This window comes from Magallana gigas, chromosome 9 (assembly GCF_963853765.1).
Source record: "Magallana gigas chromosome 9, xbMagGiga1.1, whole genome shotgun sequence".
NCBI classification, from domain to species: domain Eukaryota; kingdom Metazoa; phylum Mollusca; class Bivalvia; order Ostreida; family Ostreidae; genus Magallana; species Magallana gigas.
Genome location: NC_088861.1, coordinates 24,703,470 through 24,720,352, shown reverse-complemented (window position 1 = coordinate 24,720,352; position 16,883 = coordinate 24,703,470). Strand labels below are relative to the sequence as shown.

Genomic DNA, 16,883 nt, shown 5'->3' with positions numbered 1-16,883 from the left:
AAAATCTAGACCTGTGGACTTTGAACACTTCTTCAAACAAAACATAAATCAACTGCAGAATCTTAATTATAATTCATTTTATTTTAGGATCAAACAACTTTAAGCTAAAATTTAAAAGTACATAATTTCATAGTAATTCATGATATATGGAATTTTGTTTATGAATTCAAATAATTTCAATCAATTATTGACATTATCATGCATGATGCGTGCCCTTCTTTACATTTCTGATCATATTTTATCAATTAAAATATCAAATAATGTCTACCCATTTCTGCCCTTTCAAAATGTTTCATGGAATAGGAAGTAGAATAACAGACAAAAAAATAAATGTACATTTGTATAAGCCAATAAGCATTTGTCACAAATGCATGCACCCTGTATTAAATTTAGATACTGGCATAATGTTATTAACAAATTGATAATACAGCACAAACAGTATGCATTCGAACTTCATTACGGTAACATAATTATAACACATAGAAATTTAACGTTGCGACCACCTGGAATTTCATTTTCTGCAACTCCTCAGACGAGAGGTATTATGTTTTCGACAGCAAACTTCACATTGCGCCAAGTGAAGCCTGATAATGCATTTTCCTTCCTAATGGCGTTTAAACAGTCAAGCTGACCAGGAGTTTTCCCTAGTTTGATAAAGTTATTAAAATGTCGCTCCAAGGATGCCTTTCTACAGCGGTCCATGTGTGACGTTGAACACTGGCTGTGAAAAAAAATAAGATTTTATTATTTTAAAATTGCTGTATCTTTATCATATTTTTGTCATTAAGGTTATTTGTTCTTCAGCCCAAATGTATAGTCTTTATTCAAAAATTGGTATCCTTCCTTTGAATGTTAAAACTGTATGAAATATAGTAAAAAGATATTCATTCATTCACTGTATCCAAGAATTTAAACAAGAGGCCCAGGGGCCACATCGCTCCCCTGAGCAACAATTGCCTTAATTCTGATCAAATTAGCATAACAGTATCAAAATATCTTGACAACTAAGTACAGTAAAAACTTGAAAATCTGCCAATTTTTATCCACCTCTTTATTTTTGGTAAATACCAAGCCCCTTTTGTTGTTGTACTTGTAAGAAGATTTTTCTTTATTCCTAAATAGCCCCCCCCCCCCATTTTGTGGCACCACTTTTCGTTATGGAATCAGGGTTTCATCAGACTTAAATCTGCATAACCCGTGCTTTCACACTAAGTACTGAGTTTAGGACCGAAAACTTTCCCAGAATATTTTTAAAGATTTTCTCTATATATTCCTATGTAAAAATCCAAACCGCCATCACGGCCCCGCCCTACCACTAGGGACTGTGATTTCGCAAACTTGAATTTACATAGTTACCCAAGGATGCCTCTACACAAGTTTAAGCCTTTCTGGCCAAATACTTTTAATAGTCTTAAAAAAGAAGATTTTTAAAGATTTTCTCTATATATTCCTATGTAAAACTTGATCTTCCAATTGTGGCCCCACCCTACACCCAGGGACTATGATTTGAACAAACTTGGATCTACACTACCTGAGGATGCTTCCATTTTAATTTGAGCTTTTCTGGCCTAATAGTTTTGAGAAAAAGATTTTTAAAGATTTTCTCTATATATAATTTATCCCCCATTGAAGCCCCACCCTACCCCCAGGGACCATAATTTGAACAAACTTGAATCTACAATACCTAATTTATATGCAATTAAGTCACTGTCACTAATGGCAACTGGCAGGTGGTGTCCGTAAAAAGTTTTAAATTTATATAATCAAAGATAATACCTTGTCTTTGAGCCTCAGGTTTTGCATGGGGTGGGCATGATGATCTCTCTGTGCTTAGCTTTTTACTTTTACATGGAACTGCAATACAATATACAATGTTAATTACATCTCGATAAAAATTCACCTCAAGTAGCACAAAAGGTATGAAATTACACAGTATACACTATTTACTATTAACTAGAAAATGTAGTTAACTATGCTCTAAAACGACCATAACTTTTAACCTTACAGGACATCTTTGTACCGGTAACCTAGCCAACAAGCAATTACTGTGCATGTACATTATGTAATGTGTTGAATTACTTAAAGTACTTTGACCAAATAAAACCTCAGGTTATGAAACTTACAGTGTAGTGTTTTATCCTAGATACATTATAAAAAAAATTGGGAATAAAATACAAGTATGAGGTCAGAATGTCCAGTGTACCGGATTGCACAGTTGGCAGGTTGAACAGTGCACACCCTACTTATATTTGAAACATTTGTTGCAATACCTTCTACTTTAATAGGCTACCTAACTCTGGAATATTAAAAAAGATCTGGATCTAATCAACTGAATGAAAAGTTATTACCTTCCATAGGGGATGCAGTGTTGGAATCATCATCAACTTCTTTTTCACTCTCTGTTTCAGTATCAATAGTTTCTATATTGAAGAAAAGACATATCAATAAACAGCCTTGAAAATTCTTGGGGAATAGACAGAAAATAAAAACATGATTTATAAACACACCTTTGTCAGCGAAATCAATTTCATCAAAGTCTGCTTTTTAAATGTGCATGATTAATGTATATTGAAAAGAAAACTCACTACGTGTGTGAAGATAATGTATATTGGCAAGGAAACTCACTACATGTGTGTGGTAGTTATTAAGGAATAAGGAATCATTCTTTCCGTACATGTATTATGGGGTGATAATTTTGGTCGGGGCATGATCAAATCCAATGAAGCTCGAGGGCTTTATGATGGATTTGACAATTTCCAGCAGTTGTACAATTAAATATTTGAATATAAATAAGCAAACCCTGCTTGCGCCCAAATCATACGTTATTTGAATTTAATGGACTGTATAGTACAAAATCAACTGTGTTATCATATGTTATCACAAGCAAAAACACTGAAAAAGTTAATTTAAATGAATATGGACAAGGAAATTTACTACATGTGTGTGGAAATGTATATTGGCAAGGAAACTCACTACATGTGTGTGGTAATTTAAATGAATATGGACAAGGAAACTCACTACACGTGTGTGGCAATTTAAATGAATATGGACATGGAAACTCACTACATGTGTGTGGTAATTTAAATGAATATGGACAATGAAACTCACTACATGTGTAGTAAATGTACACTGGCGAAGAAATTCACTCATATGTGTGGGAAATGCATTCAAAATGGAAAGGAAATTCACCACATGTGCAGGAAATGTGTACCAGTATTTGTTATGACATATGTTACACATAAATATTCAATACATTTTAATACATGTACATGTATCAAATCAAAATGAACACTAGAAACATTAAGTAAAAGTAACCTTCATTGTTCTCCTCACTGTCCTGGTTGACATCAAATGGGTTATCATCAAATGGATTATCATCAGGTGAATCTTAAAGAGAACAATAGTTGTAACAATTTATTATTAAATTATATAGTATTTATTACTGTGCAGTTCTGAACTACATGTACTCTCGCGCAGTAAACTCAATGTTATACAGGTTAAAAATTAATTGATTCACTGATTATACTAATTCTTGTTGTAAAAAACAATATGAAATGTTAAACCATGTGCATTTTTTATTGAAATCCTTTTGACATTTAAATCACATTAACACATCAACAATTATTAAAATTGTCACATACTTGTCGCCAAGGTAGGTTGGCTTCCCCATAATCATATCTTAACTCTTCTCCAGCTTTAATATCTCTATTTGCAAAGAGGCAGAGCCTTGGATAATTCTCGGTAACCAAAAGGCGTATAACACAGTTATTCAACGGACTTCCGACTTCCTCGTCCTTTATATACTTCCCCTTTCTTTCAGTGTTAGTTGCATCAATGCTACAAACAAAAAAAGCAATTTTATAGATATTTGCAGGGTTGCACCCGGTATTTAATGAAAATGAATTTACACATATATGTGTGAAAGTGGGACTGGTTTGATCATCGGTGGTTATATATAGCTCAGTTGGTAGAGTACATATCTAGTGATTCTGGATGCCCTGGTTCAAATCTCTGTTTGGCCGTCATTATATTTCCAATCCTGTTACGTATGCATAGTGTTATTTTAGTCATCAAGCAAAGATGTCAGAATGATTTATTCACTGAATTATAGTGTAATCATGGTAATAGAAAATACCTAATCATTGTATAAAACTTTTTATCTCATGCTCACTTTACTTTCCTTTATAAAGTGCAAATAGTTATACAGGATATCATTTTCATCTCCATATTTAGTTGAAATGTACGTAACAATGGTTTTTTGCCAATTCTCAGAACTCATAACCTGCCGCAAACACTGCAATTTCTAAAAACAAATTGCCAGGGTGGTGAGAATATTCAAACACAATTCGTCTGGATATCAATTTCACATTCTCATAAGAACCAGAAAAAGTTGTATTACAAAAAATCTAAAATAGGTAAATAAAACAATTGTATCTCTCTCTCTCTCTCTCTCTCTCTCTCTCTCTCTCTCTCTCTCTCATAACAATCACAATAAATATATTATATTTGCTTACCACTTCAGACCATTCCACTTAAAGTAAAACATATAACTAGTATGTTTTATTTTGCGCTTCTTTTCTCTTTCTTCTGCTTCCTTGGGCACAATTCTCTCTCCAACATATTCTACCAAAAAGCTTCCTTTTGGAAAATTTTGAGTTGCAAAAACCCCATATCCTTAAAATAAGAAAAAAATATTGGTGAATATTTTGCATTACATGATTGTACAGTGTGTTCACAAATCATGTACAAAACCTAATTTATTTATAAATGCCTTTTATTATGGAATTATTTGTATAATTGTGATTATCAAATGCAAGGGGCTAAAATTGTTCCAGAAACTAATGACATTTTTCATTTAAGGATCTGCATAATCAAGGGAAACAAATGTGTGAAACTGAGTAGACTGGTACATAAAAACAAAGAAATAATACTATTTTCTATTACACTAGACTCTGACCCGTGCATGCACGGTTTGACATATTGCATATGATATCGGACATTCACGAAATAGATACATCGACACACCATATTTACATAACCAAGCTTTAAGCCTACAATAATGCTATTAATTTCACTACACTCTGCTTAGTTAGAATAATCTAACTGTGTCTCGGGACAGGCCTTCACCACAGTTGAAATGCCTCCCATATACCCGTAATGTAGCAAAAAATTGCATAATCGCTTCAAAATGGTTTTGGAGAAAATTATTGAAGCTGCATTGTGATTAACAGTCAAATTATTCATAACAAACCATTTTGAGGCTGTAAATACCTTTCTTCTAAAAATTTAATTCATATTAATGAAGAATTCAACACTTTTTTACCAATGTTTTTTACTCACTTCGAATTTACACAACATGTTGACATTCAAACTCTCAGGATATAGCAAATTTTCAATGAAAATTTAAACATATGTGTATTATCGTTTCTGAGTTTATCCATGCAAGTGTGATATTGTGGAAACATAAACTAAAGAGCCTCCCGTGATTTAGCGTGAATGGAATGCACATGCGCAAGATTGTAGAATAAAAAAAATCCAGATGATTCCGGATTTTTATAAGGAATTTTCGTTGATTATTAATAAGCGAAGCTTGATTGAGAAAAAATAAAAACAAACTGGTAATCTTCAAATACCAATGATTTTTAAAAATAAAGAACAAAAGACAGTTCTCTTCTGATTTCTCGATATTAAAGCCCAAAAATTCGAGTCTTTTATTTTAATGTATAGTACGTAGTAATAGATGTGTATCAACTCACCAATTCTTCTGTTGATCAATTCAACTTTTAATGCATCACAGTCCAGTCCAGAACGACACATAAATTCTGCCTCTCTTTTAGGGCTTATTCGTTGTTTCTAGCACATAAATAAATTACTCATTAGAAAAAAGTTTTATTTCAAAATATGCAAAATTTGTCTTTTAAACTATCACATTGATTTTAAAATCAAATTATCTTAAGGCCTTCCATTTTGGTTTGCAAACTCCTTTTCAACTATTTCAAGATCAAAATAAAAACTTTATTAATATTACTTATATGATGCACACGGTCATAATCACTTGTCCGAATGGACAAGAAGGAAAAAAAGTTAATGTAGAGCCCTGACACCGTGCATACATAAAAAAGATATATTACATACATAAATTAGAATGCTAATTTTACACAAACAGTCCCTGAAACATTCTACGTAAGCACACGCTGAACGGAATCTGGTGAACACTAATGAAAGGTGAACGTTGAGCGAAGGCAGAATGCACATGAAGCGCTGAACGATGAACGATATGTGAACGCAAGATGAACGATTTATTCGGAGTGTTTCGATGGTTATCCTTACATTGTATTTTGACTGAAATCAGGAAAAACATGCTAATAAACTACACGTACAGTGCTGCTATCTTGAAAGTTGACAAAACTGTCCTATCCTATCGACTATCCTGCAAATAATATCTATCCTGTATTATCTTTAAAGTTATACCATTTATGCATGTTTAGGAATAACAGTTAAATAAGACCATAATATTAATTTTATCAACAGATAATCGAGTAATGTAATGATAAAAATGTCTAAATAATACATAAAACCATTGTTAATCTATAAATTAACACGCATTTATGTTTACTATCTTAAGTTGATCTGTTCAGTAAGACAGTTTATTGTCGAACATGGATATGTTTGTGATTTGGAATCGAAGGAATTATTATTTGAATCGTGAAAAATACACAAATACAATGTCTGTTTCTTATATATATATATTATATATATATATATATATATATATATATATATATATATATATATATATATATATATATATATATATATATATATATATATATATGTCGAATCGTTAGTTGATTGAATTCTTCTGTTTTTAAACGACTGGACTGCATGACTATCTTAAAATGAATCATTAAATATTATTTGTGTATCAATTTATCGCTGTATTGTGTAACATAAAATTTTCACAGTAACTGCATACTTAAGCCATTTTCGGATCAACAAAAAAACTGCCTGTTTAGGAGAGTGATAAAAAACAACAACAGCAAAAAACAGACCTGCTCAAGAATGTGTACTTTAAATTCCACGGATTAAATTCTAATTAAAATGATGCTTTATGTGTAATATTAGTTTCCTTTCACCTTAACGCAAGGTTTTTTTCCTCATTTTGCTGAGATCGATTCTTTCATTTTTGAAGTTCCGAATGAAAATGAATGAAAACGGACTGAATTCGAACGATAAGTGAACGGTGAACGATAAGTGAACAAAGGTGAACGCACAATGAGCGCTTTCTGAACGGTGCATGTGCACAAAAGGAGCGGAGTGAAGAGTGCAAGTGAACGCACTGTGGGTGCACGGTGAGCGCACGGTGAATGCACGATGAGCGCATGGTGAATGCACGAAAAAATTGGAAAGTAGATGGTTTAAGGGACTGTAATACTTAATACTGTCGCATTGTTTTTTTTATTATGATCATAAATTTGATAAAACCATTGATTAATTCACTTTTCTGTTGTGATAATTTCACTTCCAAACAAAACAGACCGAGCAACTGATTTTGTTCAAAAAGCTGATAAAACAATTTGAGCATATATTGTGACTGTATGACAATTATAGAAAACTTCAATATGTCACACTAAGCAAAAACAAGAATAAACATCTAAATATGAGAATTTGAGATATCACCGTTAAAATGTTTACTTAAAGAATGAGAGATATGCACACCCAAATAACTTTAACATATCAATGGTATTCGATACACATGTACTGTTGTTTGAAATATACCTTAAAAGTTCAACTGTATGTACAAAGTTAAAAATTTCACTTACTGCAATTTTCCCCCTTGAATAAGCTGCCATCTTTTTAGTTGACTGCTTTATAACTTACATAAGCTAGAAAAAAGAAGAAGAAGAAGTTGTACATGAATACCAATACAAATTAAAATGTGAGTTATATGAGATGCCATACTTCATTAATGTGAGTTATGAGATATTACACTAAATGTATATAAGGTGGATAATTATCAACTTTTCACCTTAATTATTATTATCATTATCACCTCATGATGACTATTGATTTATCACATGAAATCCAATTCAGTGAAAATCACTATACATGTACATGATGTGTGTGGAAATGTATATGGACAAGGAAACTCACTACATGTGTGTGGTAATTTAAATGAATATGGACAAGGAGACTCACTACATGTGTGTGGAAAGGTATATTTGCAATGAAACTCACTACATGTGTGTGGTAATTTAAATGAATATGGACAAGGAGACTCACTACATGTGTGTAGGACTGTACAGGTAACTCTCGATAGCTGGAAGTCCATGGGTCCAAGGAAAAACTTTGAAGTTTCAAGAGTTCGAGTTTTCAAGAGTTCGGAATTTTCTGGGTTGACCAATGGGTTTTAAAATTAGTCTTACCGGATGTTATGATTAAGCCATTTAATTAGTGCTAACCTTACGCACATGCTTAAACAACGTTTTCTTTTCAGTAAAATATACAGAACTGGATGTTTTTAAAACTAAATTCAAACAACTATTGAATAAATTCATAATATAATTATTTATTTTATGCATCATATTAAGACCAAATTGCTCAGTACTACTGGAGTGCGAGACGATTAACATGTCATAAATGTGATAACTAAGTATCACCCATTGTTCCCACCGTAAGGGTCCTTCACCAGCTGTAAGAACTTGTTCAGCAATATAATCATTACAATGACAATGATGCTGATAAGCATACTTTTAACAGTTTTATAATTCTAAAATTTGACCATGGCTCAATATTATCGTTTCATCTCAATTAATTTCTATTTTCATTGCGTTTCCAAATTATCGTAAAACGGTTGTGATAATTATAGATTAGGTATTGGTATAGTCAGTCATCAAACAATTATCACCTTGCAGGACAAGTGCCGCCTGAACAAACAACTCGTGACACAAGTCCCGCGTCTAAGGTGTTATTTAGGTATAGCGCTTGGAGATACACGGAGACTTTGAGGTATCGAGAGTAAGAAACTATAGATTATGAACGGGACTGCAGTTTGACTTAGAGAGATCAAGCTAGGGTTTTCGAGAGATCAAGAGTTTGAGAAATCAATAGTAAATTTGCTTAGTTATATAGGGGAAAAAATCGGGACCCTAGACTCACTTCCAGCGATCAAGAACTTCGATCCAATCAAAGTTCGAGCCATTGAGAGTTACCTGTATATTGGCAATAAAACTCACTACATGTGTGTGGTAATTTAAATGAATATGGACAAGGAAACTCACTACATGTGTGTGGTAATTTAAATGAATATAGACAAGGAAACTCACTACATGTGTGTGGTAATTTAAATGAATATGGACAAGGAAACTCACTACATGTGTGTGGTAATTTAAATGAATATGGACAAGGAAACTCACTACATGTGTGTGGTAATTTAAATGAATATGGACAAGAAACTCACTACATGTGTGTAGGAATGTACATTAATTGGCAATGAAACTCACTACATCTGTGAGGTGAATTTATACTGGTGTAATTGGGAAACTTGCTATATGTGTCTAGGAAATATATATTATATTGGCAAGAGAATTGACACTACATGTGCATATGAAATACATAAAATTGTTGGCAATGCAACCAACCATGGTAAATGTTGGTTGCAAGAAAACTCATTACACAAGGTGGGTTGATTCACATGTATAAAATAATGTATATGTTATTCAATTGAAACTTACTGCACAAGATTGGTAAAGAGGCAACACACAGACCATGAATATCAGGCATTATTACATGATTGTCCACTAATGCGCCAAAAGTATGTCAATTTTTTGTTTTTCCCTATATATTTCATCGAAAACAAGATCTAGACTTTTTTTTAAAAGGTTTTCAGGTCAGATTATTGGTCAGATTTTGAAGAAGTTGATATTGATTTCCAGCATAGTAGATTCAATTTCCACTTGTTGTCGTACATTAGTTTTTGACAACTCATTTGTAAAATTTGAATATTTCAAACACAACACTGAGATAGTTTTTAAGAGCTCTACTATATATTTTTTTGCAATGTATGAGCCGAAAAATCTTACTTTGAACTGTTTATATTAAATTTCAGTAATAGAAGGTTGGAAAAATATTCAAATAAGATGCAAAAAGAGCTAGAAAAATTCTTAATGTATCAATCCAAGTCTTTTCAATGTACATGGTCAAAGGGTTTCATTTTAACAATTCTAAAAAAAAAAAATTTCAATTAATATATGGTGAAAAGAAAAAATAAATTGACCTACTTTTGGCACCTGAGTGTACATACATGTATATGTCCCTGATTTCCTGAACTCAAGTATAATTTAAGCTGGTCGATTGGGGAAGGCGGGGGGTGCATAAAAAAAAACCCCATTAGAAAACCTCTTTATTTTTAACCATATGTAATTTACATCAGCTCTAGTTTTTAAAAAAAGAAAAAGCAACCATCTGGTTCTTTTTGGGGGCAATCTCAAAATACAGGTATATTTTTCTATAGGAATATTTAGAGAATTTTCATTTTCCGCACTTCGTAGCAGATTTAAAAAAATACTACAATAGAGATTTTCTATGAATTGTGATATCGCGATTAGCAATATCATTTTGAACCTTATATGTAAATAATACTAAATTCAACCATCTAGTTTAAGTGAGGGTCATCTCAAAATATGAACAGTTGATAAATTTTGCTATATACATGTATTTTGGGTACATGTATTACAAATGTAGATTAATTGCTATGATGGATTCATTCAAAATGAAGCAAAATAACCCTGGAGATACCATCATTTAGTGTATACAATTTCAAAGGGTTACGATTTTTACTTTTTCTTTTTTCCTATATACTCCTACAAAGCTTCATTTTATCATAATGTCGACATATAAAGCAAGATCAATGGCAATGCTCACCTACCAAACCACAGAAAAATTGTTGAAAAAAAATTGTTTATCATGTGTTTATTGTATTCAATTTAATAAATGTCTATATCTATATAAAAATCATAAAAGGTTGAAATACACTGTATTTTACTCGATCAGAATGCACAAAAACATGAACCATGCAAACTAAAGTCAGCCTCAACCTTAAACCAGATGAGAATTGCGCAGATTAAACAACTCATTTTAAGGTTTAATTGATTAACATTTTAGACAGAAAATTAGAAAGTAAAAATTAATGCTCATATTCATAAATTGTCAGTCCAACCAAATTGAAATTAGACCATACAATTAGACAACTCATACATCATGCGCACACTACAGAGAGAGTTCTCCATACATGTATGTATTTGTTTTATCTCTGTAATATAAATAAAAAAGGCTCTTGTAATTTTTAAAACAACAATTTGGGTCAATACTAATATCAAATCTCCTCTTGCTTGATCTTAGATTCAGATAACTGCACAGACATAGTCAAAATGATGTACATGTAGCTAGCTGGGTGTTCAAGAAATAGACAACTAGACATGAACAATTCATGAATTACATGTATTACCATGATGACTTCAATCTAATGTTTCAACACGTGCCCTATTTGCAAAACATCCTTGTTTATTCACCTGCCATTTTTTATATGCATTGTTCCATCCAGATATACCACCCCCTCCCCATCTAGAATTTGAATTTTTCCTTTAAATGTACCACCCTCAAGTCATGAGATGAGCTGCTACAATCCCCTCCCCCTGAAATAGTTTTATTTGTTTGTGTCAGAGAGGAATTTAGTGTTTTTTGTTACCAATATTCTGGGTTGGATTTTTGCAGACTGCCCCCAATAGGCATTCCTGTATCTTGCTATAAAGTGATGTGAAACTCAGAAAGGGGCTTATTTTTAAGGCAATTTGATTCATCATCTGATAGTCTATAGAAAGATAGATTAAAGACTGGATGGTGCACCTTATTCCTTAACCACAGAAACTGTTTTTGATATCTATTTTTACTCTTTTTCTTCACTTGACTTTAACTTTTTAGCATCCGAATTATTATTAAGCTAGTCAGAAACTTCAACTTAAAAGTAAATGTCCCCTTAGGCTACCTCTTTTGTAATTTATAGTAAATCTTTAATTTTATTCATACAGTCGTTGACCAGTTCCGAATAGTTCATATGTTGAATAGCAAATAGTTATGGAAATAAAAGTTGGAGAAAAAATCGTTACCTTTAATATAATACACTTATAATGCTTGTTTAAATTTTGCAGTAGTTTCATTTTTTGCGGTCATATACATGTACGTATTCAATACTACAGTCTTACATTAGTCAACCAATATTAAACTTTTGCTTTGCCAGGTCATTGCAACGTTATTATGTGCATAAAATAGTCTGTTGACGCCTTATATTTTCACATGTAACAAGATTTCTTCTATCAAAAGTTGTTTTGGTATTATTCTTACATACCCATATAAGCATGCAGGATATAAATTTTAAAAAATGCAGAAGGATGAAAAATCTTATTAAGCTGCCATTTTACAAATTCCAAAAACTCAATTTGTTTTTGTCTGTTTCAGGATTATATGAAGAAATAGATTAAAACAATTACTTCTGGAATTCATTAAATTTTCTTACTAAGTCTTAAATAATTCATATTGAACCACAGTAATGATAAATGGAGGTGCGGCAACTGTACTCCGACAAGATATTAGAATTTAGAAACTACATGTAGTCTAAAGTATTGTTATAGTGATCTTGTTTGTTAAATCCATGCAAATTAAATTAACTGTATAGGTTAAAAGAATTGCCAATAGCTGGTTGGTATGCATCAAACCTCTTTTTCAATAGGTTCAATTGATGGTGTTTAAATAGGGCTAAAACTTTTTATCTGCATTCAATTTCCATGGAAACAGCTATGCTATTCAGAACTTATTGATTTATTCGTAAATGGTAAAATGGCTTCCAATATAAGTTTTTAGGACAAAATTCTAAATAAAGCAATATTGCATTACTATCAGCAATAATATAGCGTACATCAGCCAAAGAAAAAAAAAGATATCAAAACAACACCCAGGAACACCGCCAAATCTATACCCTATTCAGTACTGGTCATTCTATAGAAAGAATAATCTTACCGTGACCAGGCTATGCTCAGGTCACAGTAAGAATTCGTCCCATATACTTGCAATGTAGCAGCTGCAAAGCGGATCTGCTTCGCATCGACTTTAAGTCTGTTAAAAACAATCTGCAGGGGTAAAACACAGCATTTATATTACAAACCTTTTTGAAAATGCATATGTAATTAAGTCCACAAAATATTCATTATTAATATAATGGGTCATACAAAGGCATTTTGTTAATATATCTGTGGTATAGAGTCAGGTACATTGCATTCCTACTAGCTCTGGCTAGTGGGTTAACCCTTTATCTCGCTCGGTAGAGTGCTTGACTGGCGTGCCAGAGGACCCTGGTTCAAACCCCAGCAGAGGCAAAAAGTGTCTCTGTTTGAATTTGCCTGCCATTTTGCACTCGAAATATCTCAGATTTTATCATTAACATGGCGACCAGTGATTTCATTGCCAAAACCGTTAATTTGGTAAAATGGGATTATAAATGAGCAACATTGTAGGTATTTGAGACCAATCAAATGAAAATATAGGCAAGATACAACCGAGATATTTCTTTTTTCATTTGCTACTAAGAATTACAGTAAAGGGCACAAATTCTATCATTTAACCGGGTTAGTTGGACATGTGTCATGTTAAGAAAAGACCATTCTATCTAGTCAATCGACGGTAATAATTATTGTTTATCATTGCATTGCATCGATTTCGTTGATCAAAATCATACTAATATGTTCCAAACATTTCTCATTTATTTAGCAAAATAATTTTATGAAAATAATACAAGAAAAAAAGACATGTTATTTAAAATGTCAATTTAAAAAAAAGAAGTGTTATAACCAAGCTATGTAGCTAAATTAGGAGATTGTGCTGGACTTGATCACGTTACATTACAAGTGCAGCTGTTAAACACATGCACATGCTGACGAAACGCAGAGAGGTTCTACACTTGTTCACACGTTCAACTTCTCCTACAAGATTGTCACTAATTATTCAAACGACTTACAGTTCTTACGTAGCTTCTTTTCCTTTTTGGGGGGCTGTAGTAATTCGTATAAAGCATGCAGGATGGAGGGGTTTGTTTTGTGACATTTTTTTACCGGATATGTCGCGTCGTAACACTGTCAGGTCAAGTCGTACACAGACCAATTCGTATACAGGTCAACTCGTATACAAAGAATTGTTCTCATATGTATTACAGGCACTCAAATCAATAAACTTCAAAAAAAAAAAAAGAGGTAAACTTCAATGAATTTGAAAATGAAGCAGAGTAAAATTGTTTAAATAATTACCTTGTTAAAGAATTTTTTTTTACTTTTGGAGAGTGTTTACAAGATTCAGTATTTATTTAGCTCTCTTGTAAGTTTTTTGTTTTTGTTTTACAAGTTTGCATTGATGTCATTAATTATGAGGATGAATATGGTGTAAAAATTGATCCCGAAAGATTTGGGGGGGGGGGATATTGTTTTTATAATGATTTATTAAATTTTAAAATGAAAAAAAAATGAGTTTCCTCATGGGGATCAAATTTCATATATATCTACATATAGGATCTTTCCTTAAACTTATTAGAACCATTTCTTTGTATCAATGTAATGAAAGATAAATAAGGGTGCAAATGATAATAATAATAATAAAAAAAAAAGATTTAGAGAGTTTTCTAAGTGATTTACTGCATGTATTAAATTTTAAACATTAAATTAAAAATTATTGGTTTCCTTATGGGGGTGTAATTTCTTAATAAAAGGGTTTTCCTCAAACTAATGCTGATTATTTGTTTGTAATAATGTCATTAGGGGGAATAAGGGTGTACATTCTGGTCCTGAAAGATGCATGTGGTTTCCTAAATGTTTAATTATACCTGTCAGATCTTTCAACGATAAAAAGAAAATAATGTGTTTCCTCATATGGGTCATAGTTTATGATAATAGGATTTTCAAAAAAAAAGATAAAAGGGGTTTTCAATTTAATACTGATTTTTAACATTAAAATGAAAAACACGGTTTTTCCTTTGGGGTGCAATTTGTAAATGAGCCTTTCCCTTAAACTAATACTGATTATTACTTTGTATTAATGTCATTAAGGATAAATAAGGGTTTAACATTACTGATTTTTTAACGTTAAAATGAAAAGTTTGGGTTTCCCCATGGGTGTTTATGTAAATAATAATAGGATTTTTCCTAATAATTATTCTAATAATCATTTCTTTGTTTTAATGCAAGGAAGAGTAAATTATGGTGCAAAAATTAAGCTCATGAAATTAAAGGGTTTTTATAAGTGATTTACCGTACTGATTTTTTGGGGGGCATTAAATTGAAACTTAGAGTTTTCTCATGAGGGTGTAATTTAATGAAAGAATTAATATGTGATTAATATAGAGCAACAATTTGCTAATTTTTCTTGATTGATTGAAGAGAACTTTACTAAGAAACTCCACAATTAAAGCCGTTGAACAGAAAATATTTCTTTATTTTGGATAAAATGTGTTGGGTGTAAATTTGAAAGTTAAGAAACATATTGTTTATTTCTTCATGATAAATTGTTTGTTGTGAATTCCAAAAGAGAATATAATTAAAAGATTCCCCAGTTAAGGCCTATGAAAAATTGTTGACCCCCTTGAGGAAATCCATATTTTTCTCCTCTTGATAAAAAGTATATACTGTAGAGAGTCTAAATTTGAAAAGTTCCAAGTAATGTTAATTTTTTCTTCATTATTCTTTAATTACCCGAACTAATAACAACACATTTTCACAATTAAAACCCCTAAAATGTTTAGAAGAACATGCAGGAGGCACATACTTCTCGATTGTGCTACATGCAACTTGTTAAAGTCTAGAGGAAATTCTAACTTTTTGAGAGTTTATCAAAAATTTCAATGGTATACTAAAATTATAATGAAATAAATGATTCTTTAAAACACAAATTAAAAAAGCACACACTACATGTGTTTGACTACTACCGAAATTAAACCCAGTTAAACGTAAAAGAAAACCATCTTAACCATCTACAACTTTATGAGGTGACACACACAAAGACATGTAAATTTTCCTCAATTTAGCTGCAGAATAACGAAAAATCAGATGTCGCATTTAAACAAATGATCTAAAATTATATATTCGAAAGAAAATTGGTGTAAAAATCAACAAAAGATTAATTTTTCATGAAAGAAATAAGTGATCGTACCTTCTTTTGCGTTTCCATTATTTCCATAGGAAGTTGAATTTGCGCATGCGCAAATGTGGCAAGGGGGCAAAGTGTGTAACATCCCCATTAAGACTCGATATCGTGTGTAACAAAATTCATGTGTAAACCGGAAACTCACACTTTTTATAATTTTGTATTTTCTGGGTAAATCATGGTCGAAAAACCCGATTTACGGGGTTCTGCAAACTTACTACACGGATTTGTGTCGTAGGTTTTGAAAATGTAGTAAGTTGCACGTGTGTAAACTAGTACATGTCGTAGGTGTCGGCATGATACAAACGCACACACACACACACACACACACACACACACACACACACACACACACACACACACACACACACATATGTGTGTAATTCCTTGAAGTAAATGGTCTCTTTTCTTAACTTTGTGTCAGTTATTGACATCGTCAAGTTTTTAAACACCCCCAGCATTTGAATTATGTGACATATTTTAGCATACTACCGCGTCATATTGTGCCAATCATGTATATAAAAATGTAAATGACTGAAAACGATAGATTCATGATGGGAAAATTATTGGGTCAGTGAATGATTGCCATGGTGGTGGAGGTTCGCGTCGGCTAAGAATGGTTTCTTGAGGATTTCAATTTCAACTGT

The 16,883-nt window shown here is 32.0% G+C and overlaps 2 protein-coding genes across 5 annotated transcripts in view; one reads left to right on the top strand and one right to left on the bottom strand.

Annotated features, from left to right (window-relative positions):
* Positions 1-16,883, top strand: part of LOC136271865 (uncharacterized) — a 126,134-nt gene that overhangs the window by 55,383 nt on the left and 53,868 nt on the right. The window lies entirely within an intron of this gene.
* Positions 61-16,566, bottom strand: LOC117688769 (N-lysine methyltransferase KMT5A-like). Of its 4 annotated transcripts, none has more exons than XM_066071158.1 (9): positions 16,243-16,566; positions 7,824-7,886; positions 5,757-5,853; positions 4,515-4,674; positions 3,642-3,837; positions 3,316-3,387; positions 2,349-2,420; positions 1,777-1,854; positions 61-721 (listed from the first exon to the last, which is right to left on the bottom strand). In XM_066071158.1, exons 2-8 carry the CDS (start codon positions 7,851-7,853, stop codon positions 1,831-1,833), a joined length of 651 nt encoding a protein of 216 aa, XP_065927230.1. In that variant the 5' UTR covers positions 7,854-7,886; positions 16,243-16,566; the 3' UTR covers positions 61-721; positions 1,777-1,830. The 4 variants fall into 4 exon arrangements, with proteins under 4 accessions (XP_065927230.1, XP_065927229.1, XP_065927228.1 ...); XM_066071157.1 differs by lacking the exon at positions 16,243-16,566 and adding an exon at positions 14,066-14,189; XM_066071156.1 differs by lacking the exons at positions 7,824-7,886; positions 16,243-16,566 and adding an exon at positions 14,066-14,165.

Bases quoted from the DNA above. Each gene is read 5' to 3' on its own strand.
- LOC117688769 (XM_066071156.1), bottom strand. From the start codon at position 14,122: ATGCTTTATACGAATTACTACAGCCCCCCAAAAAGGAAAAGAAGCTAC. The intron at 5,854-14,065 runs GTAAGTCGTTTG...TTTATGTGCTAG, and splicing joins AAAGAAGCTACGTAAGAACT to AAACAACGAATAAGCCCTAA. The intron at 2,421-3,315 runs GTTACTTTTACT...TCTTCAATATAG, and splicing joins CAGTGAGGAGAACAATGAAG to AAACTATTGATACTGAAACA.